Source organism: Macrosteles quadrilineatus, unplaced genomic scaffold, assembly GCF_028750875.1.
Source record: "Macrosteles quadrilineatus isolate MER2022 unplaced genomic scaffold, UCM_ALF_1.0 Scaffold_8__2_contigs__length_117827958, whole genome shotgun sequence".
NCBI lineage: Eukaryota > Metazoa > Arthropoda > Insecta > Hemiptera > Cicadellidae > Macrosteles > Macrosteles quadrilineatus.
The window spans coordinates 61084832-61112758 of NW_026542601.1; the positions used below are offsets into that span (position 1 = coordinate 61084832).

Here is a 27927-nt window from a genome sequence, read left to right on the forward strand (position 1 = left end):
ACTATGAAATACATGGTCTGTCCTTATTTTTGCAACTTATTTACTTACGATTTTTATTGACATTTTAATCCTCTACAATAGGATTGTAGTACTTTATGTTGATTGTATTTCAACATGACTTGTTTTACTTACCTGTTTGCTTATCAATTGTGTGTTAAATAATAAAGGTATTTCTTTGTTTGAAGTTCATTGTTGGTGATGGTGAGTTAATGTTGTTCAAAGGTTTATTGCGGATATTTTCCATCACGAATGTAAAACGTGTTTGTGTATTGTTTTTTACATTCGTGATGGAAAATGTCCGCAATAAACCTTTGAACAAAATAAAGGTATTGATGCAAAATTTTTAAAATTCCTGAAAAACCAATCAAATATATTGTATTTCAGGAATAAAAAATATTCACAAATAAAAAAAAATAATTATTTGCATAAAAATTGTGGGTCCATTACAACTGACTATTGGTAATTTATCGTTATTGTTAAGCCAGGTCCACATTAATGTTTTCTACAAATTTTATTATTTATTTACTTGATGTAATTCTTAACATTTGAACTTTTACATTACTGAGAACTAACTACATTTACATGGATTAGCTTTTGATAATATGAGACAAGATTTGAATATTTCTAAGATATTTCACCAAGTTTGATCTTTTACAGTCTGGAAAGGAACAAGGAGGGTCTTCATCTACTTATGAGTCATACTCTGAATCTTCAGATTCAGTAAGTACTCAAATCATAAAAGTAATCAATTAATTAGTACTATACCCAGTAGTATGTGTTTAAAACTGTATTTTCCAGCCGCTCAATATATTGATATGAAGTATTATTTTAACTAAAGTAACTGAAGCTATACAATTATACTATATAATTATAGCCCCACCGCAGCAAACCTGCAGACTTAGCGAATTTCCATTTGCCTGATTGGATTTATACTAAAATGTCTCCTTAAAAATATCACATTTATTCCCTACTAGCTGTGTGCCCGTTCTACGCACGGGGATCTTATAGTAGTCAGTTGAAACCTTTTTATATTAAGATTAAGAACAGCAGTTAGTTTGCATATTTGCAGATATGCTGGCAAAACTATTATATATAAACCTTCGCAAATACAGTATCTGACAGTTCAAGCCAAAATAAATGCTTCGCAATTAAATGTCACCCGGATCGTTATGGTCCATATGTCCAATGATTAAACTAAAAAATGTTTTATAGATCCATGAAGCGTAGCCCTAAAGTAGGCCTATAATTGAAAGTTACTTTCCACATCGGTTAACTTAAACGTATTTAAAGTACTACCTCAACCTCACCATTTAACACTTTATTCCGGTTGACATTTTCAGTATCAAAGGTGCTCTTGTCCATTCCGTGAAACACTGAGAAATAAGGACATTAATGCGTTACCAACAGACATACACACAACAATCCAAAAAAGGCCACGAACTATTAATACATAAACAATATAAAGGCGTAAACAATTCATGATGGTTTGCCCAACAAATGTTTTACTCAAATAGGTTATCATTTTCTTAGCATACCGGGTAAGCTAAGATTTGGAATCCAGACAGAAAAAGCAAAACTTATACAGAGTTAAGACATCACTTAAATTGAATACGGACGGCTCTAATAAATAAGGTGCAACACCAACGATAACTAATTTGTAACGGTTCTAAGGAAAAGAACCGTACTGGCTTACGTAGGTACTACGTAAGAACCTACCTAAGAACTATAGTACATCCGACCAATTAAATACATTAATATCTAGTCCCGAGGTTATTGATCTCTTGCTTTTGGATTTTCTCGTAAAAAGTTATAGCGTAAACTTATCGGTGTCAGTTTGAAAAAAAAAACAACCTTACCCAAACAACTTTTTGTTATTTAATAGATAACGCATTCTCTAAACAATGATTAGTATATCTATTAACATTAGAAGGAAATGTGACGAAAATCACACAATGTTGGGGTTTTGGTCATTTGTAATTATATTTCTTAAGTAGGTAGGCCATGTATTCTATGGAAAAGTACCGGTATCAAGGATCGTCGTCAAAAAGGTTGTTATGAATAAATATGTAGGCTTACGTACCCAAGATATGAGCTATGGGCCTATTGGCTGTATGGTCCAGCGATTGCATCACACGGTGAGTAGTAACAGAAAGTGACACATTGGAAAAGCGAGTTTAGCACTTCCTCTGTTAAACCTCTGTTACAATCACCCACTGCAGTTGTGATATTTTACTTTACACTTTACACAACCGCCATTGAAGCGCCGTCAATGAGTGGAAACCTTTTTTGTAAGCTATTGGCGACGATCATTTCAGTGTCCCAGCCCTATACAACACTGATTCAAGGTCTTCTTTCTGGTTGTCAAAACTCAAGAAACATTTTATACTCAAAGAATTTCAGGTTCCGATTTGGACGATGTCTAGTTATTTAATTTCATTTACGGTTACACTATTAGACTATATTATTGCACTTGCGATTAATTAAATCCGTTATGTAAGAAAAACGTTTTTAATCTCACTTGGTTGGGATTTGCTTTCAAAACGTGATTCGAAATGGTTGCGGTATTTGTAAACAACATTTGTAAACATATCATTGACAGCTAGAAAAAATAATCTTGATCCGAACAGCTGTTCGTTATTTCATAGACGATTATGTGATAAAAATTGAACGAAAATTTGACAAAAATCGCACAAAACTGCATTTTTGAACGTCTGTAATTTTATTTACAAAGTAGTGAGGCTATATTTAAATCACTAAAGACACTCTCGCCAATCCAGTGAATACATTAAAATGACTTGGATCTTGATAGGTACTCTGGTTTTCACGGAGAAGATTGCGTAAAATGCCATCTTGAGTGTTACAGACAAAGGGAAAGACAGACAGACAGACAGACAGAGACAGAGATAAGACTCGTTTCTTCTTCTTTAATGTATAAAACGTAAAAATAACCTAAAAGTATATAATTCTGAGCAAAGTACAGACAAAACTCTAATTTTATTTATATAGATTTAAACAGAATTAGTTTAATGAGTACTTAGGTTTGCTGCAACAGGGAGGGTAAAAAAGTTTTTTTTCATGTAGAATATTAAAAGGTAGGTACTGTGGTTTAGTAAGAAATTAATGTATTTTCCAACTTTTATCAAAATATGTTCATAAACAAGCAAACTACAACAGTTGACTTATTCTCCATAAGAATAACATGGGAATTTTAAAATTACAATTTTTTTTAATTTTCTCCGTAACAATTAGGCGCATAATAATGCTTCAATATACTAAATTATTTGTTTTTTTAAGCTCTACAAAATGGTTTAAAAAGAAATTGTGAAATTTTGTGTTTTTAGGGCCAAAAATGGGAAAAACCTATTTTTACCCCATAAAACCCCCCATAAACCCCCGTTCCCATAGTCCGATCATGCTGGTTCGCGAACTCATTCAAGTTTATCCCGCCTTACACCTTCAAACCAAATTTTATCAAAATCGGATAAAAATTACTCAAGTTATCTTGCGGATGGACACACATATATATATATCTCTATATATAGATACATAAAAATTTGAACGAATGGTGTTTTTGACCTCTGGGGACATCAAAATGAAAAAGTAAATCGGTCCCGGGCTTAGGTCTTACCATGAGACCTACGGTAATAGCTACTTCCCTATAGGGAAATTCGCTAAAAAGTATTTTTATTCTAATTTCAGTCTTATCTTACTTAATTTACAAACTGATGTAATTTCCACTTTCAATTTAAATGTATACAGAGCTGTATTGTTGACTCCCTTGTCTATTCAAATGATATTAGACTTTATAATATAACTACTTGCCTATGTTAAGTATAAACTATTGGTAAATAGGAAAATAACTAATGATAAAAACAAGACTTGTTCTGTTATTCACAAAACATTTCACTACAATTTATTTTTATTTTTCAGGAAGACAAAAACGACATTGATGATGATGACGAAGATGATGATGACAGCTCTGACGATGATGATGAAGAAGAAGATGATGATAGCTCTGATACCTCTGAGGATAAAACTGAGGTTCTTTCTATAATAAGATAAGATTAAGTACAATTTTGACAGAAATATTGAAACTTAAAATATAACAACATTCTACACTGACTTAAAAAAGAAGTTCAATCTCTGTAACTGGATTAAATTTATTGCCGTAGAAATGACTCTCTTCTCTTTTATATAGTTTATTCTGTGAAGAGATTATCTTATTCACAATCTAGTCTTAGTAATTAAGTTATTGACTTGTCACATATTTCACCAGGTGCTGGAACCAACAGAAATATTTTGTGACCAATGAATGGTTTGAGTTAGAGTTTGAGTGTGACCTTTGACTTCACTACACACTAGAAGCTCACTATTTGAGGATTCCAAGTTGTTTTCAAAATATTAAGTCAATACTTTGAACATATAACATCAATACCAGTAATATATTTTCATTTTGAACACCTTGAATATCAACTTTTTACATTTCATTGTGATAATATGATTATGTGTTACTCTTTCACAGTCCACTGAAGAGATTTCACTGACGTCAGAAGAAGAGAAAAAGTCGAAGGACGTCTCAATGTCAGCCATCCCTCACTCCGGGCCTGACTCCTCGCCTCCCGCTTCCTCAGATTCTACAGACGAGAGCAGCGGATCCAAGGCAATATCTGGCAGTTCCTCTGATGTAAGGAGTACCATCAAGTCTATAGATGATAAATTCAGTCACTTATTCTTTTCTGAGCTTTGCTTGAATGTCAAGTGATCCGCTTCACATTCTTCTATTCACTTAACATCCTTTTTCATTGATTGATGTATATTTATACTCTCAACAGTTTCTTATCACTGTTTTTATATGGCTCTCCTTTGTAGCATTTCTGTTATGAATACTTTAAAACCCTTTTGTTTTTACAAAACTAATCTTGTTAACCACAATACTCTTGTTCTAATTCTACTTAATACTTTCTGTGGTTTCCACTTGTAACCCGGTCTGTTCCAGTCCTCATCAAAATCATACGCAGAAGTTTCAGTCATTTGTAATCCCTCTTCATTGAGGTCTGTCATCTTCTTGTCTCTTTCTCGACCTGATAGGTAATTTGTCTGGGTAGTTGAATGGTTATAATTCAATCAAAAGGTTTCCAGTTTTCTCATGAGAAACAGAAAATATAGCTTTTTGATTGCTCAAAACTGGAACCAGCTGTCCCTGATCACTGGGCTTCAAATAAACTATCGTGCCTAAAGAAACGGTTCATCTAAGCCAGTAAAAACACAGATAACCTCCCTCCATTCTACACTCATCTTGCATTCCTATTCAGTTTAAAATAAGCACCTTGGTGTGGCTCACTGTCTTAAAGTAATTATAGTTTTATAATAATCACGATACTACAATTTTGTTTTAGATCTTCCAGAGAGTTCATCTTTCAGTTGTGTTTTTTTATTTCTTGTTTGCTATTTGTTTAACCTATTCCCTAAATTTGTTTGGCCCGACTACAGCTATACTTCTAATCTACTTGTCCTCTTATATTCAAATATTGTTCACTTCTGGTGAAATAATTCTCAAATTAAAAAATTTAAATCTCTTTTAACAGTTTTGGGGTCTCTCGTTTGAGCCATCAAACAAAATTGGTCTTATGATAGTTTAATTAAGCCTAATTTAAGCTGAGTGTGAGAGGTTACGTTCTCTTTTTAAACTAACTTTCAGTCATTCTTTTCTTAGATAATGTTCCTAATCGTAACAATCCTCTGTAACCCTATAAATCAGGTATCGTTTAGATTGCATCCCTCCTCTCTACAAATTTGTGTAGATATGGTGGAGATCAAGTTTGTTCCTGGATTGTTACAAAGTTAGTGTTTATTGTTTATGATAAATGTACCATACATTAATCTTAACTTAAAAAGAATCTAGATTTAATATGGATTAAATGTTGACCAATCCAAGTGTATTCCAGTATTCAGAGATTTCCTACACCATGAGCTCTAGTGCAGAAGATGCTTTTCCTGTGCAAGATTCTTCAGCGGATGAAACCAAAGAAAAGGAAGTAGATGTAAGTTGGGAAAGGTTTTGTCGGAATCCCAACAATCTTCTTTCATACTTCTATTTGTTGTTCTTCCAAGGAGGAATATGTCGTTTTGGCACTTGACCAATGCTATCATTCATGGAGTAAGTCTATAGATACCTCTATTTATATGCATGAAATATTTGTCTTAACCCCTCAAAATACAATCAAAGCATTGTATTTCTACAGGTGTCCTACACCATGAGTTCTGACGCATCGGTGTATTCTTCCTCGGAAGAAAATTACGAAGGGAGCGGAAGTAAGAGTTTGGAGGAAGTAAGTTGGGATTCCTCAAAGTCTTAGATTTAAAGTTATTCTATGTGAAAGTTATTGTAGTATGCTAAAATAGACGAGCCTGCATAAAAAAGGTTGTATGGTTATGGTTATCACCTCTTACCTGTTGAACAACATTTTTAACTTGAATCATCTATGCTATACTCATTTATCTTTGTACAATGTTTGGTCAAACATGATAGCAAAACGTTAATTTTCAGACTAATTGAGGTATTTTGCAACACCTACCAATAGACTTTTTTAATGCAGACTTTTGTGGCAGTATGGATTTTCATGATTGGTACTGAAATGGGTGATTTATTTTAGAAATAGAAGTATTTATGAAAATAATACCTTTTTTCTTTGAAACACCGTATACAATAGGTGATTTCTTTGGCTTTAATTTTTTTTTTTACATGTCATCTGATAATGATATTTTAGAAAAAAAGTGTTCTGCCAACCTGTTTTAAACCTTTTTTGTTGCATACACGCTGACATTTTGTATAAAAATATTATGCTGTATAATTATGTAAAATATTTGAAAATATGGCAAAAGTCATTGGCATTCAGGAGAAAACTAGAAGAAGAAGAAGAAGAAGTGTCAATGATTTTACTTTATCAATGAAGCCAGTGTTGCCACAATCTATGAGTGCAACAGTGAAATCAACCCTGCAACCGACAGAGCTCACCACCGAAGAGGTTAGTACAGAAATAGCTTGTCATGTAAATAGTCATGGTGGAGAAATATGAGAGTTTGTAAATCGACATACAAGTCATTATGGTCAATTTGAAGTGTATAATTATTCACAATGAAATATGTTACATGTCTTGTTGTTAATCCATTGTTTATTTCACATGACTACTTATGAGGTCAATTGCTCCATTTAATATGATTGTTATAACTATTCAACAGAGAAAAACATTTAAATTCCTTGAAATTTGATTAGGGACGAATATAAAATATTAGAATTACCATAAAAATTATTACTAACATAATTTTACATAATAGGTCAAAAGAAACAAGGCCAATCCAGATACTGGAAAAATTATTTCATGGGCGAAAATGTAATATAAATAATTTACTCCTTTTTTTCTTGTTGAGATTTTGATCACTGTGCCAGTTATATTACCATTGACTTTTGGATACTGAAATAAACATCTCTTTTATATGGATCGACTATAGCCGAACGTACAGTAGTTTGAATTATCCTCTTTCAGAGTGTGTTGTAGTCTAAAATTCTGTATTTGCCTTTAGTTCATTTTGCTGTGATAGTTAATTTGACATAAAGGATGCTATTGTTTAAAATGATTTCTCCTTTCAGTTTGACTTGGTTTCTAAATTGACGGATTCCACAGAAATCAGTTTCTTACATTAGGGCACCCTGTCGGTGGCACAATCCAACCAAGCTCAGTTTCATTTAACAACTAGCTACAACATTAACGTTAGAACGGAATGTCTAGTTCTATTAATTGTATGAACAAGTAAGGATTTTTTCAATGTCCATTTGTACAATGTTGAATTATTTAATTTGACAGTAGCTGTTGTCAATTTCTCCAAACCTCAGAGTTTTGACTGAGTTTGTTGTGTGCTTACGGCCAGTACGAGTGCAGTATTTACCGCATGCCTGACTCACCCGAGGACAGCCACGAGCCTCTGATGTGGGCGACGACTCCATGGCCGGACTTTGACGACGATGACTCGGAAGTACATTACATCCCTAGCGAGAGTAAGGTGTGTTCACTTTTGGTAGTGTTGTACAAAGAGGCTGATTGAAATTGAGAAAAGATTATAGATAAATCATTAATTAAATTTTTTATAAAGCTTAAAAAAATACTTATAAGTTTCTAGATTGAATATACAGTATTTCAAATTGGTACACGTTTCTTTTTCATTGTAAAAAATGTGCCATACTGATTATACATTTGATTTGAATAGCTTACAATCAGTTCTAGCATGCTATTCATAGTGAAATTAAAATTGTATTTTAAATTTCTTATTACCTTCTGAATGGTCTGCTTTAGCTGTGGACAACACGAGAAACTGAGGATTCAAAGCCGCATATTGAAGATGTGAGTAAATCTTATTATTGAAACCTTTTTAATATTTTATGTTCTCCTAATTATTTTATTCGTAGCTAACCCTTTTTAATTTTAAAGACAAATTACCGTATAAGTTAGGTTTTAAAAATTAGGGTGGCCAGCTGTACTTTCACACTGAAGTTTGGGTAAACATCATATTGATTCTCAATAGTCAGTGGCACTGTACTAACTCAATTTTAATTCAAAATTTTCAATTTTTCATTTTCTAAATTTTATCAGTTCCTGGGAGTTTATGTCGATAGGGTAAAACACACAGGCGTAAAAACAATTCAATGCTTAGAGAGCTAGCAACACTGGTAAAAAACACTTTTTGAAATGTGGTTTCTTATGATTTTTGCTAAGTGGTGATTGTTTTTTAGAAACTAAAATAAATCTAAGCTGAAAGGAAGAAGATGCCATGATGGCTACAAAGCTGATACAAGGAGAAAGGTTCTGGCAAAGTGAGCATCAGAGACAGCTAATGTAGAAACAATTCTTTACTGTTTAATTGCCAGTACGGTTGGCCAACCAAGCACAAGAGGCAGTTAGTCCCATTGTAAATACTCTTAACTTAGCTAAATTGAAGAGAGCACATTTCTTCACGTTTCTTATACCGATATATCAAAATATATAATATGATAGTAGAAAATATACAGTTTTGAATGCTATTACTCTTAAAAAGTAGTATTTTTTCCACACAAAATAAGTTGTAACTATCGCAAATGGTCCCTAATTATTTTTTTATCCTCATATTGATAATCATATCACCACTATCTAACAACAAATAAACATTTATCTTGTCAATGTTTCTGTTGTTTTAAATAACATGTAGGAAGTACAAGTTGTGTATAATGATAGATACAGTTCTTTTGTATCCACCACAACCACATACAGGTAGGTTGATATATTTTAAATCTAATTAATTACATTTTTATGTGTCCCCAATTTTTTCAGGAACTTTATGACATGTTTAACAAGTTCACTGTTGGGAGATTGGATAGTTTAAAGCAGGTCAGTGAGGTGAGGTAAAGTGGCAAATTTAAAACAGTTACATAATCTTAGTTTTTACGTCCTTAATTCTGAAAATAAAGTTGTTGCAATTTGACTGAGAACTGGTGTCAGACAAGAGACTAAACATGGCCTAACTTGCGTGAACTTATAAGCTTCTTTAGAAATTGGCATATTGTGGTAAACAGACCGAACATTAAATACCCCCGTCGCAGCAAACCTGCAGGCTAAGCAGATTTCCATTTGCCTGATTGGATTTATTCTAAAATATCTTCTTAAAAATATCACTTTTATTCCCTATTTAAATAGAATTTTTAACGAGTACTTAGGTTTGCTGCAGCAGGGAGGGTAAAAATTGTTTTTGTGTGTGAAATGTTAATAGTTTAGTATGAAATGAATACATTTTCCAAAATTTATCATAATATGTTCATAAACAAGCAAATTACAACCGTTTACTTATTCCCCTTAAAAATAATATGGGAATTTGAAATTTACAATTTTTTGGAATTTTCTTTGTAACCATTAGGCGCATAATAACGCTTTATATGCTAAAATTATTTGTTTTTTGAGTTCTACAAAATGGTTTGGAAATAAATTGCAAAGTTTTATGTTTTAGGGTCAAATGGGAAAATCTATTTTTACCCCATAAACCCCCCTCCCATAGTCCGAAAATTCTGGTTCGCAAATTTGTTAGAATAAATGTAGGTTTACACCTTTATACCAAATTTCATCTAAATCAGATCATTTGTGCTCGAGTTATCATGCTAACAGACACACACACATATATACATATACCCCCGCCTCAGCAAAACTGCCGAATAAGCGAATTTCGATTTGTCTGAATCTATTAACTAACGAGTACGGTACCTAGGTTTGCTGCTGAAGGGAAACTAATAAAGGGTGTATGTTTTAGTAAAATAATAATAGCTTAGTATTGAAATTTTCAATATGCCTTATTCAATTAATTTGATATCACGGACGATTACATAATATTAAACATTAGAAATGACGAAATAAATGTTAACAAAAACCATCTTCTTTATTTCATTCATCAAACAACAACACATTAAACTATTATCTGTTTTAACAAAACAATTGAAAAGCATATGGCTGTTTATTTATATTAATCAGGAAACGGTCTTTTGGCAAACTTATAAGGAAATATCTATTGAGGGGTTTTGTTTATAAATGATTAATCATTGTACGTCAGTAGGTACTAAATAAATTAATTTACCAAGTTTGATCAAAATATATCAATAAACAAGCTAACTAAAACATTTTACAATACTCTCCATAAGAATACCATGGGAATTTTATATTTACATTTTTTTTTGAATTTTCTCCGTTAATAATAACTGTAAAAAAACACTTTGATATAGGTAGCTTTTTTTAAGCTCTTTAAAAAGGTCTAGAGAGAAATTGGGAAATTTGGTGTTTTGAGGGTCAAAAATGAGAAAGTGAGAAGTGCCCCCCCCCCTCTAGGAGTCACCAAGTTTCAGATGTTTAATAATTTTGTATCAAAGTATTACAGTTTTAGGTTCTAAAAACCTTTAGAAGATCAAACATATATTTAATATGCAATTACACTTAAACTGTGACCATGGATGTTTTGTAATTGCAATATCATAATTTGTTTGTTTATCTATATTTTTATTCATAAATATGCATAATAATTTTTTTCAGAGGAAGTTGTCTGTACTCCAAACTCAGCTGTCTGGATTGGTGAGATATTGCTGCACTAGTCAGTTGTTTAAACTAGTCAATCAATCATATTAAATAATAATATTTCAATACAGCCTTTTATCATTAAATAGTTTTTAATTGAACAGGTTTAGTCTTAAGTTTTAGTTTTTACTATTTTACAAAATATTATATTCGTTTTAAGTTAGTAAGTAGGCCATGAATCTTATAAATATCCCTACTGCCACAAAAAGGACTAAGTTCAGAAAAAAATAGTCATCATTAAATTTTTGTTATTTTGACACTGTCAATGTATTTTTTCACAGGGTTCTGCATCTAACGAAAAGGCTAAGACAAAGTCAGAGAAGAAGGCGAAAATTAAAGCAGCTCATAAGACGAAAAAGGGCAAGAGGGTAAAACTTGGTAAAAAGAGTAGTAAAAACAGAATCAATGTCAATGATAATAATTTGAAACTGCATCCTTTGAGTGATGAAAAAGAACACTCTTTGAACAAAAAAACTGCAGGAGACCATTCATTACGGTTGGAAATGACTACTGGTAATGTATTGTACATGGAGAAAGATGAACATCTCAAAGAGAAAAGTAAACAGCTGTCAGATAGAGAAGTTCACTTCCAAGTCACCACTGAAAGAGTGTTAAACTTACACAATGCAGCTAAGAAAGAAGAACCCTCTAGAAGTGCTGCAGGATCGAACCCTTCATCAAGTAGAAGGAAAGGTATGCTGTCAACTAGCAGTTCAGCTAAAAATAATACTTACGTTTAGGTTTGAAGCAGCAGTTGCAATTTTATTACTTTATATTAATCTATTTAATGGCCAGTAAAAGTCTATACTGAAGAACTCTTTTTATTGCCAAGGAGTGAAAGACTTTCACAGCTTTGTACAGAGACTTTAAACAAATGGACTTGCTTGATTAAGCAAGGTGATTAGGCTTCAGTTTTTATAAAAACCACGAAACAAACATGGTTTTGGAGTACAAGCCTTTCCCCTTTCCCATGGTTAAATAGGACTAGATCCTGAACTAAATCACTAAATGTTAGTTTACCTGTTTGGACTTTAAACAAATAGAAGCATGTCTACGGACACTATGTATATATGAGTTGTGGCTCAGTCTTTAACTTGAAAGACTAAAAATCCTTAGCAGCGAAGTCAAGAGTTTGGATCCTAGTACCAACAAAAATTGACTAATCATGAAGTATCATTAAACTTTTAATGTTTTTCAGTTTCAACCAACGGTGGATCATTAGCCTCTAAAGAGAGACCTGCCATGGAACTATTGAAAGTGAAGCCAGCCGATCCCAACAGGAAGTCTGATCTTGAACAAGAGTTGATTAAGGATTACCCAGAGAACGGAACAGTGGAGATCACAAACTGGGCAGGAACGTTTGCTCCAATACACGGAGAGCCGTATGTTGCTCCTCTTCATCATCAGGTAAGTTAAGCGTGGCCATTGATAATCAAGACAGATTCAAACTTGGGAACTCGGTGGGTTAGTCAAAACAGTTATACTTTCTTTATACAGCAAATCATCTATCAGTCGCATGAACATAATTTACTTTGAACAATGTGTTAGACGTTATTTTGAAATACTTAGTTTTCAAGAATTTTTTGCAATGAAAAACTATACTTTTTTTGGTTAAAGGAAACATCACAATGCAACAAAAAACAAACACGAGAAAGTATTCTTCCTTCCATCCAACGTTTGTCAGCTGAAAAAAAAAATGCATTGGAAAAATTATTCTGCTGAATGTATACTTAACTAGCTGTAACCCGCGGGCTTTGCCCCGTTTAACTTCTTAATTTTCAAGATTATCTCGTTCGCATGGCTCAATCACGTCCTGGTTGAAGTTTAATCGCTACGCTCACTCACCTTTAGGGTGGAGCTCGTTCGCTACGCTCACTCACCTTTAGGTTGGAGCTCGTTCGCTACGCTCACTCACCTTTAGGTTGGAGCTCGTTCGCTGCGCTCACTTGCCTTCAGGTTAGCTCGTTCGCTACGCTAACTCGCCTCCAGGTTGAAGTTCGTTCGCTACGCTCACTCACCTTTTGGTTGCAAATTAGCTGTTGTCATAAATGTAAAAGAAATAATAGTGCTGCACCCTGTTGGTAATCCTTGTAACTTTAATGCTATTGAACATCATAGAACAGAACCAACTTGTTTAATTGAAACAGCTGTTAAGATTCAATAATTCCATTTCTCATAAGGTTAACATGGGAAACTCCAGAGCCACTGGGGCGGAGCCCGAAAGGATTTTTGAAATAAGAATATGCCTATATGTTAATCGGGAATGTGAGCTATCATCATGCCAAATTTCAGCCCAATCCGACCAGTATTTTTCGAGTTTACTTTTCCCATACACACATACACACATACAGCAACCACCTCTTTTTTATAATAGTATAGATTATTATTGTAACCATACTGAGTGAATCAGTGGATGGCACTGTTTTTACTGAATTAAATCATCACATTGCAATGTCTTTTCAGCCTGATGAGTTTTGGGACGCCATTTACACTTCAAAGGACCCCGACCTACCTACACCGCCCGGTGCTGATGTCAGTGAAGAGGCAACAGTAAAACCTCTCAAAGGTCCAGAGATCAGCATGCGCCGGCTTGCCACCATGGTAACCTGTAGTTGTAGTTTATGTGTGTGAGTTTGTGTATATGAGTTGTTAACTTTAAAGTTTTCCATTCGTTCATCTTAGTCTTTTATTGACGGTTTCTTTGGCTGATTTTCCAGACTTAATGATTTTTTCAGTTTTCACTATACCTACTTCAACAAAATCTCCCCAATAGTAGTACAGTTTTTGAGGATTTTTTCGTTTTCTGGGTTTTCACTTTGTAAACAAAATCATCTTCTAGTTCCTAAAACTCTGGCGTTTTTTGAATAGTAATGTTATCTCTCTGTTTTTTTGTGTTGTAGTTGGGTTCTGTTGTGAGTATATTCAGTAGCTTCCTCCTTCCAGCATTTCTAAAATTTCCGCAACGTGTTGTTCAGAATAGGATCGGAAGAAACAGTCGGGTAGGTTTACTAAAATCAAAATGGTCATCAATTTCTATAAGCGCAGATCCACTGTCGTTTAGTGCATATACATGTTTTTAAGTTTTCAAAAGCATTTCACAAATTTTTTCTGGTTGGTATCGTTACACTTTATAACTTTTTTCTTCATAATCACAAGCTTTATCACCTCAATTAATCTACAACTTCAAATGAGATTTTCTTGAATGCTGTATCTGTATCGAGACACATTGATCAGGTTTTGACATTGATTGTTTGTTTCTAAACTCTTATGTGTTCCAGTATAAATTAGTGGTTCTAACCAAAGTTGTATTAAAACAATTTCCAGAGAAATTCTGTACTCCACCTTGTTAAGTCAAAAAGATGCTAAAATGTTTAAACATATCATGCACCCCAATGTTATCTCCACTCGGAGCCTTTAAAATTAAGATTTTTTTACTTACGTCTGTATTTTATTTATTTTAAAACTTATCTAAATTTTATAAAAACATCTTGTAATATGCAACTTAGTTTTATTTTATTTTTACATTTTTTAATAGCATTTGTATTTTTCAGGTAAATCACCCGACTGACCATCTCCCTGACCCGAGTCATTTTGGGGTATGTTTGCAATTACTTTTTCCTTGAACAGTTTGTATTATTTTACCAAACCGTTCCAATTCCAACATTGAATATATCAGTTGCAAGACTGACATAACCAAACTTCTACTTAGAACTATCTATGCAAGTACTGGGTGGGTTTTTATAAAAAATCCAAATTTTACAATTATACAAAAGATTTAGTTTAGGGACAAAACAAGTCTGTTTGTTGGCTGCCATGCTTTATTTTCTAATGATATTTTTTACTTGATTACCGCTAGCTGATAATTATTGTTGCATTGTTATCTGGTTAAGTGTTGTTGGGAATTGATTGTGAATATGCCTAAACACAGTTTTCTCTCAAAGATGCATTAATAAATCTTGAACCCATGTTCAAGATTTGTAAATGCATATTTATAGAAAATAAATATGGCATATTATTTATCTTCACATTTTTATAACCTGTATATGATTAATTCGTAACTGAAATCTCCCCTGGAAACTTAATTGCAAACCTTTCTTTATATAAAACGAATTTTTACTTTAAATGTAATTCTTTTACAATAACTTACATAATCTTTGAAGTTTCCAAAACACAATGTTGAGTCTTATTAAAAATAATTCCTATAGCACTGAGCTTTTGAGACAACAATGCATCAAAATCAACGGCATATCAGCTGATCGGTAATGAAGAAAGGGAAGCAGGACTACCAACTTATTAGCTTGTTTTGTCCCTAAACAGTGACACTCTATACTTGTTAGTTTGGTTGTGTTTTATAAAAAAAACACCCTGTATAACTGAACAAAAACTATTGAAAGCTATTCCTGCACAATCTGCAGCCTGGAAATCAATTTTGGGGTCAACCAGCAGTGTTAATGCAGCAGACTTAAGTCTGACCATTGGCTGAGCGGTCTAAGGTTTTGTCTCAATAGTGAGTAGAGAGCAGGGTCGATGGTTCAAACCTTGCCTTGGTCAGGTATACTGTGCAGTGTGCACCTCTTGATGAGGCTGTGGTAAAACAGACCCACCTAAAAAAATAGAACTGATGGAAGTTGACGGGATGGGTGAATTCTTTGCTAGTGCACCTCAAAACTTTTAACCACTAAAGATTTAGATTTAAATCTAGATTCATTTCTTTCACTGCATATTATATCACCTACTTTGTTTGTTGTAGCCAAACACCCATTCTGATAATCAACCAGACCACAGTAATGTTGAGGTAGGTGTTTATTTTACTGCATAACTTGTTATTGGTATAAGATCAATAAAAATCCTACTTGAAAAATTTCCCAGACTTGCATATTTATTTTAAGATTTCTGTAGAAGATTTACACCCTAGTAAGTTAAATATGTTTATACAATTTTAATTTTTAAAATATAATTCTTATTCAAGTCAGATGAAAAAAATATCACCATTTACTATTCACATCAGCTAGCTGTAAAAACTCATTAAATGCCATACCTACAGTAGAATAGCAGTCTTGAGTCTAAAGCTTGATAGACGTTTAAAGACTGAAACGTAGCTCATGAAAATGTAAACAAAGTGCACAGTAGGTGGATAGAAATTGTTAAAAAATAAGAAAACTATGTAAAGTTTTTGAAATTTGTGTCAGGAAAAATTAATGGCCAATGGAAAGTGTAACATATTTCCAGTCACTTTTAAAGTTCATTCGCTTATGTTCTTTCATTGTTATAGGACACTAACAAAATAGAAGCTAAAGACAAAAACAAGGGTACTGATAAGACCGATAAAAAGAAACCTAAACTGACGCTGAAAGAGAAACGGAAGAAAAAGAAGGAAAAGAAAGAAAATCTACGAGGGGCATCGGAATCAGCAGTAAGTTTTTAACTGTTAATTTTTTAGGTAAAGATAAAGAAGTTACTTTGACTAGCGTTAGCGTTTAGGTATTAAATATAAGCACTTTTTTGTTTATGATTAACCAATAGCAATGCATTATATTTCATTGTGTAGCTTTCATATAGTGAAAACATCTTACAATCGGTATAACAATTAATCAGGATAAATTACCAAAAGGTTTATGATCCAATTTCACACAAGTATGTCATTAGCTGTCCAGAAGTCAGTATGGGCTGATGTAAGCTAGCCTATGTAACTATACAACAAGACACGTCTTCTTATCTAACACTATTCAATTTATTTATACTTATACTGAAATCTATTACTAGATGGTAAATGCACGTAAGATGTGTTAAAATTACAATCAATTTCTATCAGTCAATGGGTTATCATCAGTTTAAAATTAAATTGATGATTCCAGTTTTGTAATAGTAAAGTTGACAGTGTAAGTTTAAATATATTGAATAAGGGTTTAAGATGTATTTTATTATATACCTATCTCCAAGCATATGCTTTGCTAATATAAAAGAATGGAGTCTCAATAATATTATATATAATCTATCTCAATAATATGCTATGTCTGCATATTATGCATACATCAACACTGCATAGCGTGGTGTTACCATTTAAAATATTCACCATATTAATAACTGTCTAAACACCTCATCAAGTTTTATTTGGTTTTAATTCATGTTTGTAATTTTACAGGCTATTGTAATGGCTGGTACGAACAATCAAAACCTACAGGTAATTATTTTATTTAATAAGGTGCAGTTTTTATTATACTTACTATACTCGTGATGATCCCACTAGTAGCTTCCCAGCAGTGGCCGTCAAATGTATTTCTGGTAGTGCCTATCTTCTCTTACTCCTCCAAAAAGTCTTCCAATTTGTAGTAGGCCTTTTCTATCAAGTAATTTTTTAGCCTTTTTTAAAAATATATTTTTGTCTTGGCAGCTTGTTATGTCTTCTGGCAGTTTATTAAATATTAATATTATTAATAATATTAGTTTATTAAGGTAATAAGTTTGTTTCCAAAAATGAAAATGAAAACAAATTAAACTGTGTCTTTTTACTTTTTAACCAAGTCTTTGTTTAGTTTTGTATTTACTTCTGAAATGATGAAAAATAATGTCTCAACCAGAGTGAAGTAACTGTAAAATAATATGGTTGAAAGTATCTTGTCAATATATTTTATATGCTATCGATTAACATGGAACCTTTTGATAATTTTTTATTCTTGTTGGTTATTGATATGGTATTACCATGTTCAGTTTTAAAATTTTAATTCCAGAAAACAATATTTGAAAAAAAACATTTATTGGGAAATAATTGACAATGATGGCTTTGATCCAAAAGTCAGCTAACATTTCGGCCCATATTCTTGAGGCTTTGTTTTTTCCTGTAACTTATCAAATCATAACTACTGTATAATATACATACTTGTCAAAAAATTTACATAAATTTGCATGAACATAACATTTGCATAAACTTTACATGTTATGTAAAGTTTATGCAAATGTTTTACTAAGTTTTTATCATTAATTATACTATCAAATTTTTTTACTTGTATGCATTTAAGAATTTGTTAAAACAATTTTTCAGAACCAGCCTTCAGTCGTGGTTCGCAGGACTTTGGATGCACATGTGAGTACTACAATTAATTGATTATGATTTCACTATCCACAAAGATGCTCTATTTTGATGTACATTTATTCCACTGTGCTTTGAACAATGTACAATAAACATGTGCAGTAATAAATGCAAGTGAAGAAACTAAAGTTTTTCATATTATAAGTGGTAATAAACCCTGTAAATTTTCAAATGAATTTATTTGGTTTAGAAATTTTTCAGTTTGGACAACAAGCAAAACCGTAGTAGGTGTCAGAATTAGAGATTAAATAGTTTTTTAAAGTATTATAATGCAGACCCTATTTCATTGCAAGATGAAAATTGATGATTAAAAATGTTAAGATTTTTTTCCTCAAGTGTGGTTTTTTTATCTATGTTTCTTGTATTTTTAGAAGAACCTAGTTCATCCGCAGCTTTCTGTAGTCTCGCCACACCTCCCTGTAAGTATAAAATATTATAGTCAATGATTTCATAAAAATCTATTTCTTCTTACATAAAAATTAATTTCTTCTTACATAAAAATTAATTTCTTTTGCTGTAATTCCTTTTAAACACACCAAGAACAAACTAAAATTTTTTCATAACATGACGTTTTTCAACATAATCTGATGGAATCATCATGAGATTCAAAACTATTAGAGTTAACCTTAAATCAACGTCAAAACGTACAAAAATACTAAAATTAAAACAAATAATTTATACTGGGATAACATTTTTACAGTAATACAAGCACAATATAATAACGATTTGTTAAACATTATAATATACATAATTATTGTAGGATTATAAGCATAGACAAAAATAATAAATATAGACCGTCAGCTGTGCTGCGGTTATCATAAGTTCTGACGTCCACCCATAGGTTTGCCTTGTAGTTACGGCACACACCGCTGCAGCGTCTGCTGGTCGCATACGGCTCCTGCACTCCTCGCCTGCAGTGGTGTGCGCCGTAACCACACGGCACTCCTAGCGGTGGGCGCCGGAACCTTCCTTTGACAGTCTATATTTATTCTATTTGTCTATGGTATAAGACACAAGAGAGATACATTACCAGACAAAAATTGTTTAGATAATACTACCAAGATATGAGTTAATGAGTTTTGCACTGCTTCAAACCAGATCACTGCATTTAAAAATCTAAGTCTTCAATTATACAAGCTGATGTATTTAAAAGAATACCGGTCTTAGTCAGTACCTAAAAAAGCTACACAGGTCATCTCGCTCCATTCTACACTCATCCTTAATTCATATTTGGGTTAAAATACGCACCTAGGGTCTCAATAAATGATAATTGATACCTTTTTAAATGACTTATCCTCTGCTCATCAAAATTTGTGTCCTAAAGTGTAATTTGTTTCATTATCCATATCATGTTTCATATAACCCATATCCATATCATCCATATCCATATCTATATCATGAATCATGTTTACGATCCGTAGTTAATTCATTTTCCAAAAAATCTAATCAAAGTGAATGTTTTAGGATTTTCCCCAGCCATTTCTCTTGGAAATGCCTATGCAAACTCTGGTGCAAAACGTAATACCTAAACTTAGATGTTTGTAAAAATTCATTTAAATCTATTTTACATTTTTATAAACAATGTGAAGTGTGTTCAGGTTTATTTCCTATGTTCCTGGAACTAATTTAGTTGTAAGTCTTAAAGAAATGTATTTAAACCATTACCATTTTAACCAATAATATTTTTTTCATTTTTTGTTGAGTTACACATTTAGATTGGATTTAATATATATTTCTTGTTGACTGTCAACATTTTAACCTTGGCTCTTGGAATCGGTACTTTTCCAAAGAACCGGTGATACCGAGAATTGACTTTAGGTGCCTTTTTACCTCGTATTTCATCTTAAAAATTAAGTGAACTATTTATCAGTATTATAAGCTGTATTTTGAAATCTTTTTAAAAAATAGGTTGATTTATATCACTTGCTCATTGGCCATGGTTTGGACCACAAACAACCCTTACTTATGGTTGAAATATTTTTTTTCAATAAATCCACTTGAAAATTGCAAGTAGTGCAAACTGAGAAATTTGTGAAGGCTTACATAGAATAACATTATGTAGCTTTATTGTTTCTTTTTTTAACCTACAAAACTATAATTTACTTATTAAAAGTTTTAATAAGTTTTCCCAGTAGCATATTTCATAACTGGTACTACTATCAAAAGGGAAATTTTTGGACACTAGCTAGAAAGGTTTTAGCTCAGAGTCACTTTTTATGTGTTTGATGAAGTATATTCTTCCTATTGATTACCATTTCACATTTGATAATTAAATTGCTAATATTTATTTGATGTCCCCAGAATAAAGAACTTGAATTATGTTAGGTTACATTTATTGTTCTTGTCCATGTTCTTCAGTAGGTATATGTAAGATTTGTGCCACCCTATGCATTTGCCAGCTTGTGTAATATCTTATGGACTAAGCTATATAGTGTTAGTGATAAGAAGATAACTTAAGAAGACCCTTTGAAGATACCACTCAAGCTGGTGAAATGCAAAGGACGACATAAAATGTTACCTACTCAAACACACAGGCAACATATTAATTATTGTTAAACTTGTTTATCATCACAATTCTGTTTCCAATTTTTAAGTTGGCTTCCATTATTTTGTTGATATTTTGAACAATCAATCGTGAGTCACAGAGATACTCAGTCATAAGATCCTGAGAAAAGTCAGTTCAAAACTGGACCCAGCTTTCCTTGATCATTAGACTTGTTGTAAATGATCCTGGCTAAGAAATAGCTGGTTTTAGTCACTAACAAAACCTTACAGACCTTTTCACGCAATTTTACACTTGTCATTTACTCATATTCACCTTAAAATACACACCAAAGTGTGGATCATAAATGGAAATATTTATGATCAAAATCATCAATTGATTACTACTACTCTCAACTCATCAGTTGCTCTGTATACCGTACTTCAATGGGCGTGTTCTGGGAACATGTACCGGTGCACCGGTGCAGATTAACCGGTGACTTATTCACCGGTACCGCCCCCGGGCAAGAGTCTTGGTATCTCGGAACGGTTATTCACCGGTTTAAGGTACACATCGGATTATAATTTACACATTCACCTATTATTTACTTTATAATATTTAAACCAAACAAACTTAACAGAATAAATTATTTGAAAATTATTCACTTAATACGTAATACGTAACACCCTCGTAGAATAAATTGTTCACTCATTACGCAACATAACCTATAAAACTGATGAATATTATTCGATGGACCCGCCATCTTGCCGTAGCTGCATGCTGTTGTCGTTGTCCAAGAAACTGACCAATCAGAGGCCGCCGGTGTATTATGCACCGTACAATTTCTCCAGTGCATAAATCTTGCACCGGTGGAGGAAAAAGAGGAAATAGCTGTCTGCTAGGTTGACTCACCGGTCTCCCAGAACGACACATTTTTGGCACCGGTGCACCGGTATATGTTCCCAGAACGCGCTCAATACAATAATTACCTTAACTACAAATAATGAAACTGCTGATGTCCCCAACACCAGCTGGTATTTTTTCAAGACGAAACAGAACAACTCCTACAGATAGCATTAAAATGTTGTGAGTAGTTCTTCCAGCAATCTGACGCAAGGTCAATTTGTGTGTGTTTCAGCCAAATCTCCTCTCTGAGAATCAACCAAGCCAGGATCATCCTGAGGTCGGTTTATTTTTATTAAGTTACTAGCATTTGTACGTGAATTTCCTTAATTCATAAGTTTTTTTTTTAATAGTCCTGAAATTTCCAGTTTTATTTAGTCAGTGACAGTGATACCACAGTGCTGGCTAGCCTTTACAGTTTTATCCAGTTTGATCACTTTTTATTCCATTTGATTTATTTTATTAACATGACAAGTTTCCATTATTATGATTTCGACAATATATTTAAGAATCTTTTGACATACCGTAACACAATGTATTTAATACATTGATGATGTGGTTGCATACAATGACCTGAAAAAGTTCTGAAAAGGAATGAAACTAGTTGTCATACCAACAACTGTGGTTGGATAAGGTACCTAATCATTTTGTTTAATTAAGAAATGTCCAGGTTTTTGTTTAAGACCGTTACACATTTTGTTTAAGGAACTATTGTTGACAATAGATGTTAAACTATCTTTATATTTGTCCAAAGTAACATTGGTTTTTATTCACCATTATTCCTCCATATAACAAAAGAAATAATTAAAACAATAGTTTGACACTTTTTACGATCCAAGAATGGATCTTTCTTCCTCTTAGAGTACTAACTGAACGATAGGTTAATAATCGCAAACCAGTCTTGGTAAAAACATTCATAAAAAAATAAATAAAAATGTTTATAATTCAAGATTATTGCAAATCTGAAAGCTTCCTCCGCTATGGTTCGGTGGAGACCTTAATGTACAGATAACCCTCATAGAAGCAAACATAGTATGTTTCATTGCACCACATATCTTTTATTTGATTTCAGACAAACATCATTCAACAGTGGAGAAACAACAGCACAGCTGGAACAGCTTATTGTGCACTCTCATTCACAGGTCCTCATTCTCCGACAAATCCCAGGTCCTTTGTGAACCATGAGATCCTTTTGACTATGGTTACCCGTTCTTCCCTTTCATCTCCAGTCGATAGGCCAAGGGATCTCATGCGCAGACCTTGTAGGGCTGGGCACATAAATATAACGTGGAAGGCTGTCTCCTCCTCCTCTCCACATTTCCTACATAAGAGGCTTTCAACTTGAATTCCCATCTTGTGTAGATGTCCACGGAATACCCAATGGCTGCTAATGAAGCCAACCACCTTCCGCAGGGTCTTCCTATTCAGTCCAAGGGCATCTGCCGCTATCGCACCAGTAGGTGTCTGCAGCATTCTCTTTGACTGTACATTGCCTTCTGTTCTTTCCCAGCTCCTTCGATGTTCTATGCTTATCCACTGGCGAACAGCTCTCCGTGCTGTGTTGTGAGCAATACCACACGTCAGCTCTGGACCCATGAATCAATCTTGAACATGAAAGTGTTCTGAACTAATGTGATTTAAAATGTTCCTAATATTGTGGTATCAAAATAATAATAACAACCGACAATTATGTTTATTTAATGACACAAAATAATTTTTTCTGCCTCATCAATTTAATATTTTGAAATAAAAAGTAAAGAAATGTTACACAAAAGACCCTGTAAAACTTATATCCATTTGTTGCAAACAATTTTCAACTTGTTATAGGACAACAACAAAATAGAGGCCAAGGAAAAGAACAAGGCAAAAAAGAACGAGAAAAAGAAAGCAAAATCAACGTTAAAAGAGAAACGGAAGAAGAAAAAGGAGAAGAAGGATAAACTAAGTGGGATTTCAGACACAGTGGTGAGTCTTATCATTTGTTTTCATAAAGGAACCACACAAATTGTTCAATGCAAGTTAAATATATTCATTTAGTCATTGGTTGGTACATTCATTCTTCTTTCTTTTGTGTATCACCTTTCAAAAATCTAAAAAAAAAATTGAAAGACTCTCTCCCACACACTGGAGTAAATTCTCCTTTGTGGGGGATAATTTTGCTTACTAAGTTTTTCCAGAAAATTGTATAAAATTTAGAAAGTTAAATAATATTGAAAATTTTTTTTTATAGGTACAGAGTATAAAAATATGATGGAAATTAATTGTCTGTTTTTTTGCCAAATAAATGATATTTTGATTTGATTTTGTTTTGTATTTATAAAGCATGTATCATACTTGTTAAATTATAAACAGAATTTCAATACCATTACTTCATTCAAGAACAGTCATGTCATACTGTTCAAGTTTTTCAGAGTTTTCATAGTAAAACAAGCGTTAGATATATGATTCATACCAATATTTATGTTTGTTACAAAATTGAAGATTCAAAAATATGTTAAAAATGCAAGAAAAAAATTTAACCAGAAAGGATTCTTGAGTATTTAAAACCAAGTTACAGATGGTGTCACGGTGCGTGGCGCCTCGCTGGAGCATGCGCACTGAGAGCTTTCCCCCACTACGCCTCGATGTACGGTACAGCCACGTTCAAATACTGAAGTTGTGAAAAATAGCATCAGCTGTCAAATTAGTTTGCTTTATGTTTACGTTTTTGTATTTTTCTGTCTCTCTCGCACTGCCTCCCCTACACGCCAAGCACGGTGAAACGGTCTGTACTATATATCATTTTTTAACTGTGATTAAAGAGATTTAAGCACAGGGATACTGAGTGTCTTCAAACCAAGAAAGTTTGTATATACCACTGGCTAAACAAATCAGAAACATGCTGAAAATTAATTATTGCTTTGTTGGTATTAAAGGTCAACAAACTAATTATTGTTTTTACATGGACATATAGTTTTATTTGTTTTTTATTTGCATTTTACAATGTTTTTAGGCAATTGTAGCGATGGCTGGAACTAACCATGACATTCCACAGGTAATTATTTCATAATTAATTAATTATTTTATTTAACACATCTAACTACATAATTTCTCCAAAAAAGTAAATCTAGAGCAAAAAAGTACATGGGTCTGCCCACAAATACAAGACCTATTATTCAGTTTATTGTAAAGTTTTAATGATTTGTGACTGAGATACTTCTGAATTTTCAGTTTAAAATGGTGTTCTATATTCCTTAAGAAATCTCTGTAAATAATTAAGTGTTTTGAATAATAAATGTTAATAATTTAAAATTCTATACCCATCATACAAAACAAAATAAGCTACTGCCTCTAAAAAAAAAAACTACCTAAAACGTAATCACAAGGATAAGAAATTTAGGAGTTAGAGTAGTTTTCCTCTGCTAAAAAAATACTACTACAAATATATACTTCCAATGTCTTCTGTCTCACTCCAAAGTCCAAATCTATACATTTCAATACTCTACATACAAAGCTTGTTCCCGATCAGTCTTTTTAGTTTAACACTATTTTAAAACAAAGTATAATGTTTAAATTTTTTTTGTATAAATGTCCTTAGTTATTTTTAGTTTAATTTGTTGCAGAATCATCCCTCTACTGCAATACACAGCAATGTGGCTGTACATGTAAGTATGAAGAGGTCACTTACTCAGTTAAAATTTATTTGTTGTTGATAGTGTAATTTATATTGCTGAGTGCAATCAAGAAAAGTAATGATCAGACCTCCTTTTGTTACTAAAGGCTCACAATTAGTTTTTTAACTGATCAGTGTAAAGGATGTCCATGTGTACTGTAAATCAAATTGCAACTAAATTTAGTTTTCTGGAATGGAAAATAAATTGTATTCTAGACTGTGAATATTTTTTATACTTTTGGTTTAAATCTCTGTTAAATTCGCTATATCTGTTTTGAGGTATAATGAAAACAGTCCTATGACAATTAGTTATGACAAGAGCTAATCAGCAAAACTGAAAAAAAGTGTATTTAAAATGTATCTATTTTTATATCTAACTCGTGATCATGATATGGACAAGACCTAAACATTGTAATGGAAGTTCAAATTCAAATTCAAAACTTCTTTATTTGTTTCATGTACAGCAATACAATAAATAGCGTCACAGTTCCTTAATCTAACTCAGTACATTGTTGAATTGTTCAGTTATGAAATTGACAGTTATCTACATACATCAGAATTCACATCAGTTAAATTGTACTCTTCAAGAGAGTAAAATGCATTTCTGATCAAAAAACTTTTGAGTTCACTTTTGAACTTGTTTTGATTTTCTATGTTCAATATTTCTATTGGAATATATTTTAAAAATACAGAACCGGCAAGTTTGTTTATGATTGTCTAGTTTAATTAGATGACCTGTAGTCATAGATTACTAGATTAGTAAAATGCCTCGTAAATTTGACATATTTACACTTTTTAGGATGATGGCCTTATTCACCCCCTGTTTCCGGAAATATCACCACACTTTCCTGTGAGTATAAAGTTTACAGAAATTAACTAGATTTCTTCCCTGGACAACATTGCATTTTATTCTCTTTTTGACAAGGAAATCAATGTGTTAATTAAATGTATCAATTATCTATATTAAGGAACGCGGCAGCGTTCCGCCCCGCCAAGTCCCCCAGCGGTACACAGCTGCTGCAGTGTATATATACTTGACGTGACAAAGTGGCTTTTTCACTCGTCTATAGCTCTGAAGAAACAAAAGCTATTAAAATAATTGTTCATCTATTGGATAGGGGCACTCATCCTCAACAAAATAAAAAAAAGAATTTAAAAAACTGTTGTGTTTGAGCCAAGAAAAACTAGTTTGAAAATTCACAAATTTTCCGTGTTCTCCTTCTCCTCCTTCTCCTTCTCCTTGAATGTTGACGGACCTACAGCCCAAACCACTGGCTCAATTTTAATGTTCTTTATGTTGTTTGAAAGCCCTTAACGTGTAGATGTGCCTTTTGAGGGTCTCAAGTCGGTGAGTTGAACCATAAACCCTTGGCAAGCCCTCAAAGTACGATTTTGGCCCATTTAAATAACATGGGATTAAAATCAAAACAAAAGAAGGACCAGCTGCGATTAAATCTCAATTAATTTAAATGTTAGAGAAATTCATAGGAACAGCTGAAAAATTATTTTAAAACTTTCATAAAGTATTTTTTCAGGTATACCGAATGATTTGAACTACTTACTATATAAAATTACTTAGAGCAGTGATATTCCCCGATACTTTCCATTGAAAAATGCAGTGTACCGATGGTACACTGGTACAGCAGTTCGTCATTTTTAACAGTTTAATACTACTTATCAAAACATATGAAACCTAGTAACTTGAAACTTAGTACTAGTACTAAGGTTTGTTTTATGTTTTGATACACTAAAACAAATAAAAGAATCGGGAAAGTCACTTTACGTATGTTAAACCAGCAATTAAAATGTAAATATAGGATTAATTAGTTTTTCAATATTCGTTTTGCCTTATGCTATTTCCAACAAACCTAAACTGTTTGATTACATTTTTACTTCTATAATAAGGGCTCAATTTACACTAGTCTTTAGATATACGGGTTTAATTATCAGAACACTTATGTAACACCAACGCATTTTATGTTGTTCAAGATGAACATTGCTGAATTTACAGCCCCAGACACAGAACCTATATTAATGGATGATGACTAGATTATACAGTTTCAAAGTGTGTGTTTAGTTTAAAATAAACATATTCTTGACAAAATCATAAATAGAAACAACCACCCTGTTGACTATACGTTTAACACATGTTTTCAAAAACTTCCAACGTAGCAATTTTTGTTAAATAGTAATTTTGGTAGGTGTGTCAAAAAGTTTTTAATTGGTTTATAGCAGATAAGACCAAAAAATGTAGAATTTAGTTCTACACAAACAATATTATTGAAATGAAATGAGATGTAGTTGTGCCGTGGTCTATATATTTCACCCAAACTATTTATAACCATTTTTAATTACCAGCTGTAAATAAAAAAAATTTGATGTCTTGTTTATTTTTACAAAAAGAGCAGCATTGTTTATGTTTAGTGAAGAGATCTAGTTCAAGAACATTGAGATGATTGAGAACATTTCTTAGGATCATTTGGTAAGATACCACGTCCATGTTTTAATTGCATTTACTTTCTTTCTAATCTAACATCAGTATGCCTTCTAAAGAAAGACTGGCAAGAAAAAGAAAACAAGAATGGTATTTAGAAAACGCCCCTGCTATAAAAAAAAGAAAAACAGAAGAAGCTAGCATACAATCCACTAATAAGAGTTCTACTTC

General features: G+C 32.6%; 1 protein-coding gene across 1 annotated transcript in view; it reads left to right on the plus strand.

The window, feature by feature from the left end:
- Positions 1 to 3: 3 nt before the first annotated feature.
- Positions 4 to 27927, plus strand: part of LOC129000424 (uncharacterized) — a 63329-nt gene continuing 35405 nt past the window's right edge. Inside the window, exons 1-19 of the mRNA XM_054427388.1 lie at positions 4 to 15; positions 658 to 720; positions 3931 to 4041; positions 4523 to 4684; positions 6243 to 6329; positions 11420 to 11831; positions 12337 to 12545; positions 13602 to 13739; positions 14690 to 14734; positions 15889 to 15933; positions 16411 to 16551; positions 17281 to 17319; positions 18178 to 18219; positions 18597 to 18644; positions 21846 to 21890; positions 23438 to 23575; positions 24603 to 24644; positions 25213 to 25254; positions 26062 to 26112. Coding sequence (XP_054283363.1) covers positions 4 to 15; positions 658 to 720; positions 3931 to 4041; positions 4523 to 4684; positions 6243 to 6329; positions 11420 to 11831; positions 12337 to 12545; positions 13602 to 13739; positions 14690 to 14734; positions 15889 to 15933; positions 16411 to 16551; positions 17281 to 17319; positions 18178 to 18219; positions 18597 to 18644; positions 21846 to 21890; positions 23438 to 23575; positions 24603 to 24644; positions 25213 to 25254; positions 26062 to 26112 — 1872 coding nt within the window. The remainder of the gene's footprint in view (positions 16 to 657; positions 721 to 3930; positions 4042 to 4522; positions 4685 to 6242; positions 6330 to 11419; positions 11832 to 12336; positions 12546 to 13601; positions 13740 to 14689; positions 14735 to 15888; positions 15934 to 16410; positions 16552 to 17280; positions 17320 to 18177; positions 18220 to 18596; positions 18645 to 21845; positions 21891 to 23437; positions 23576 to 24602; positions 24645 to 25212; positions 25255 to 26061; positions 26113 to 27927) is intronic.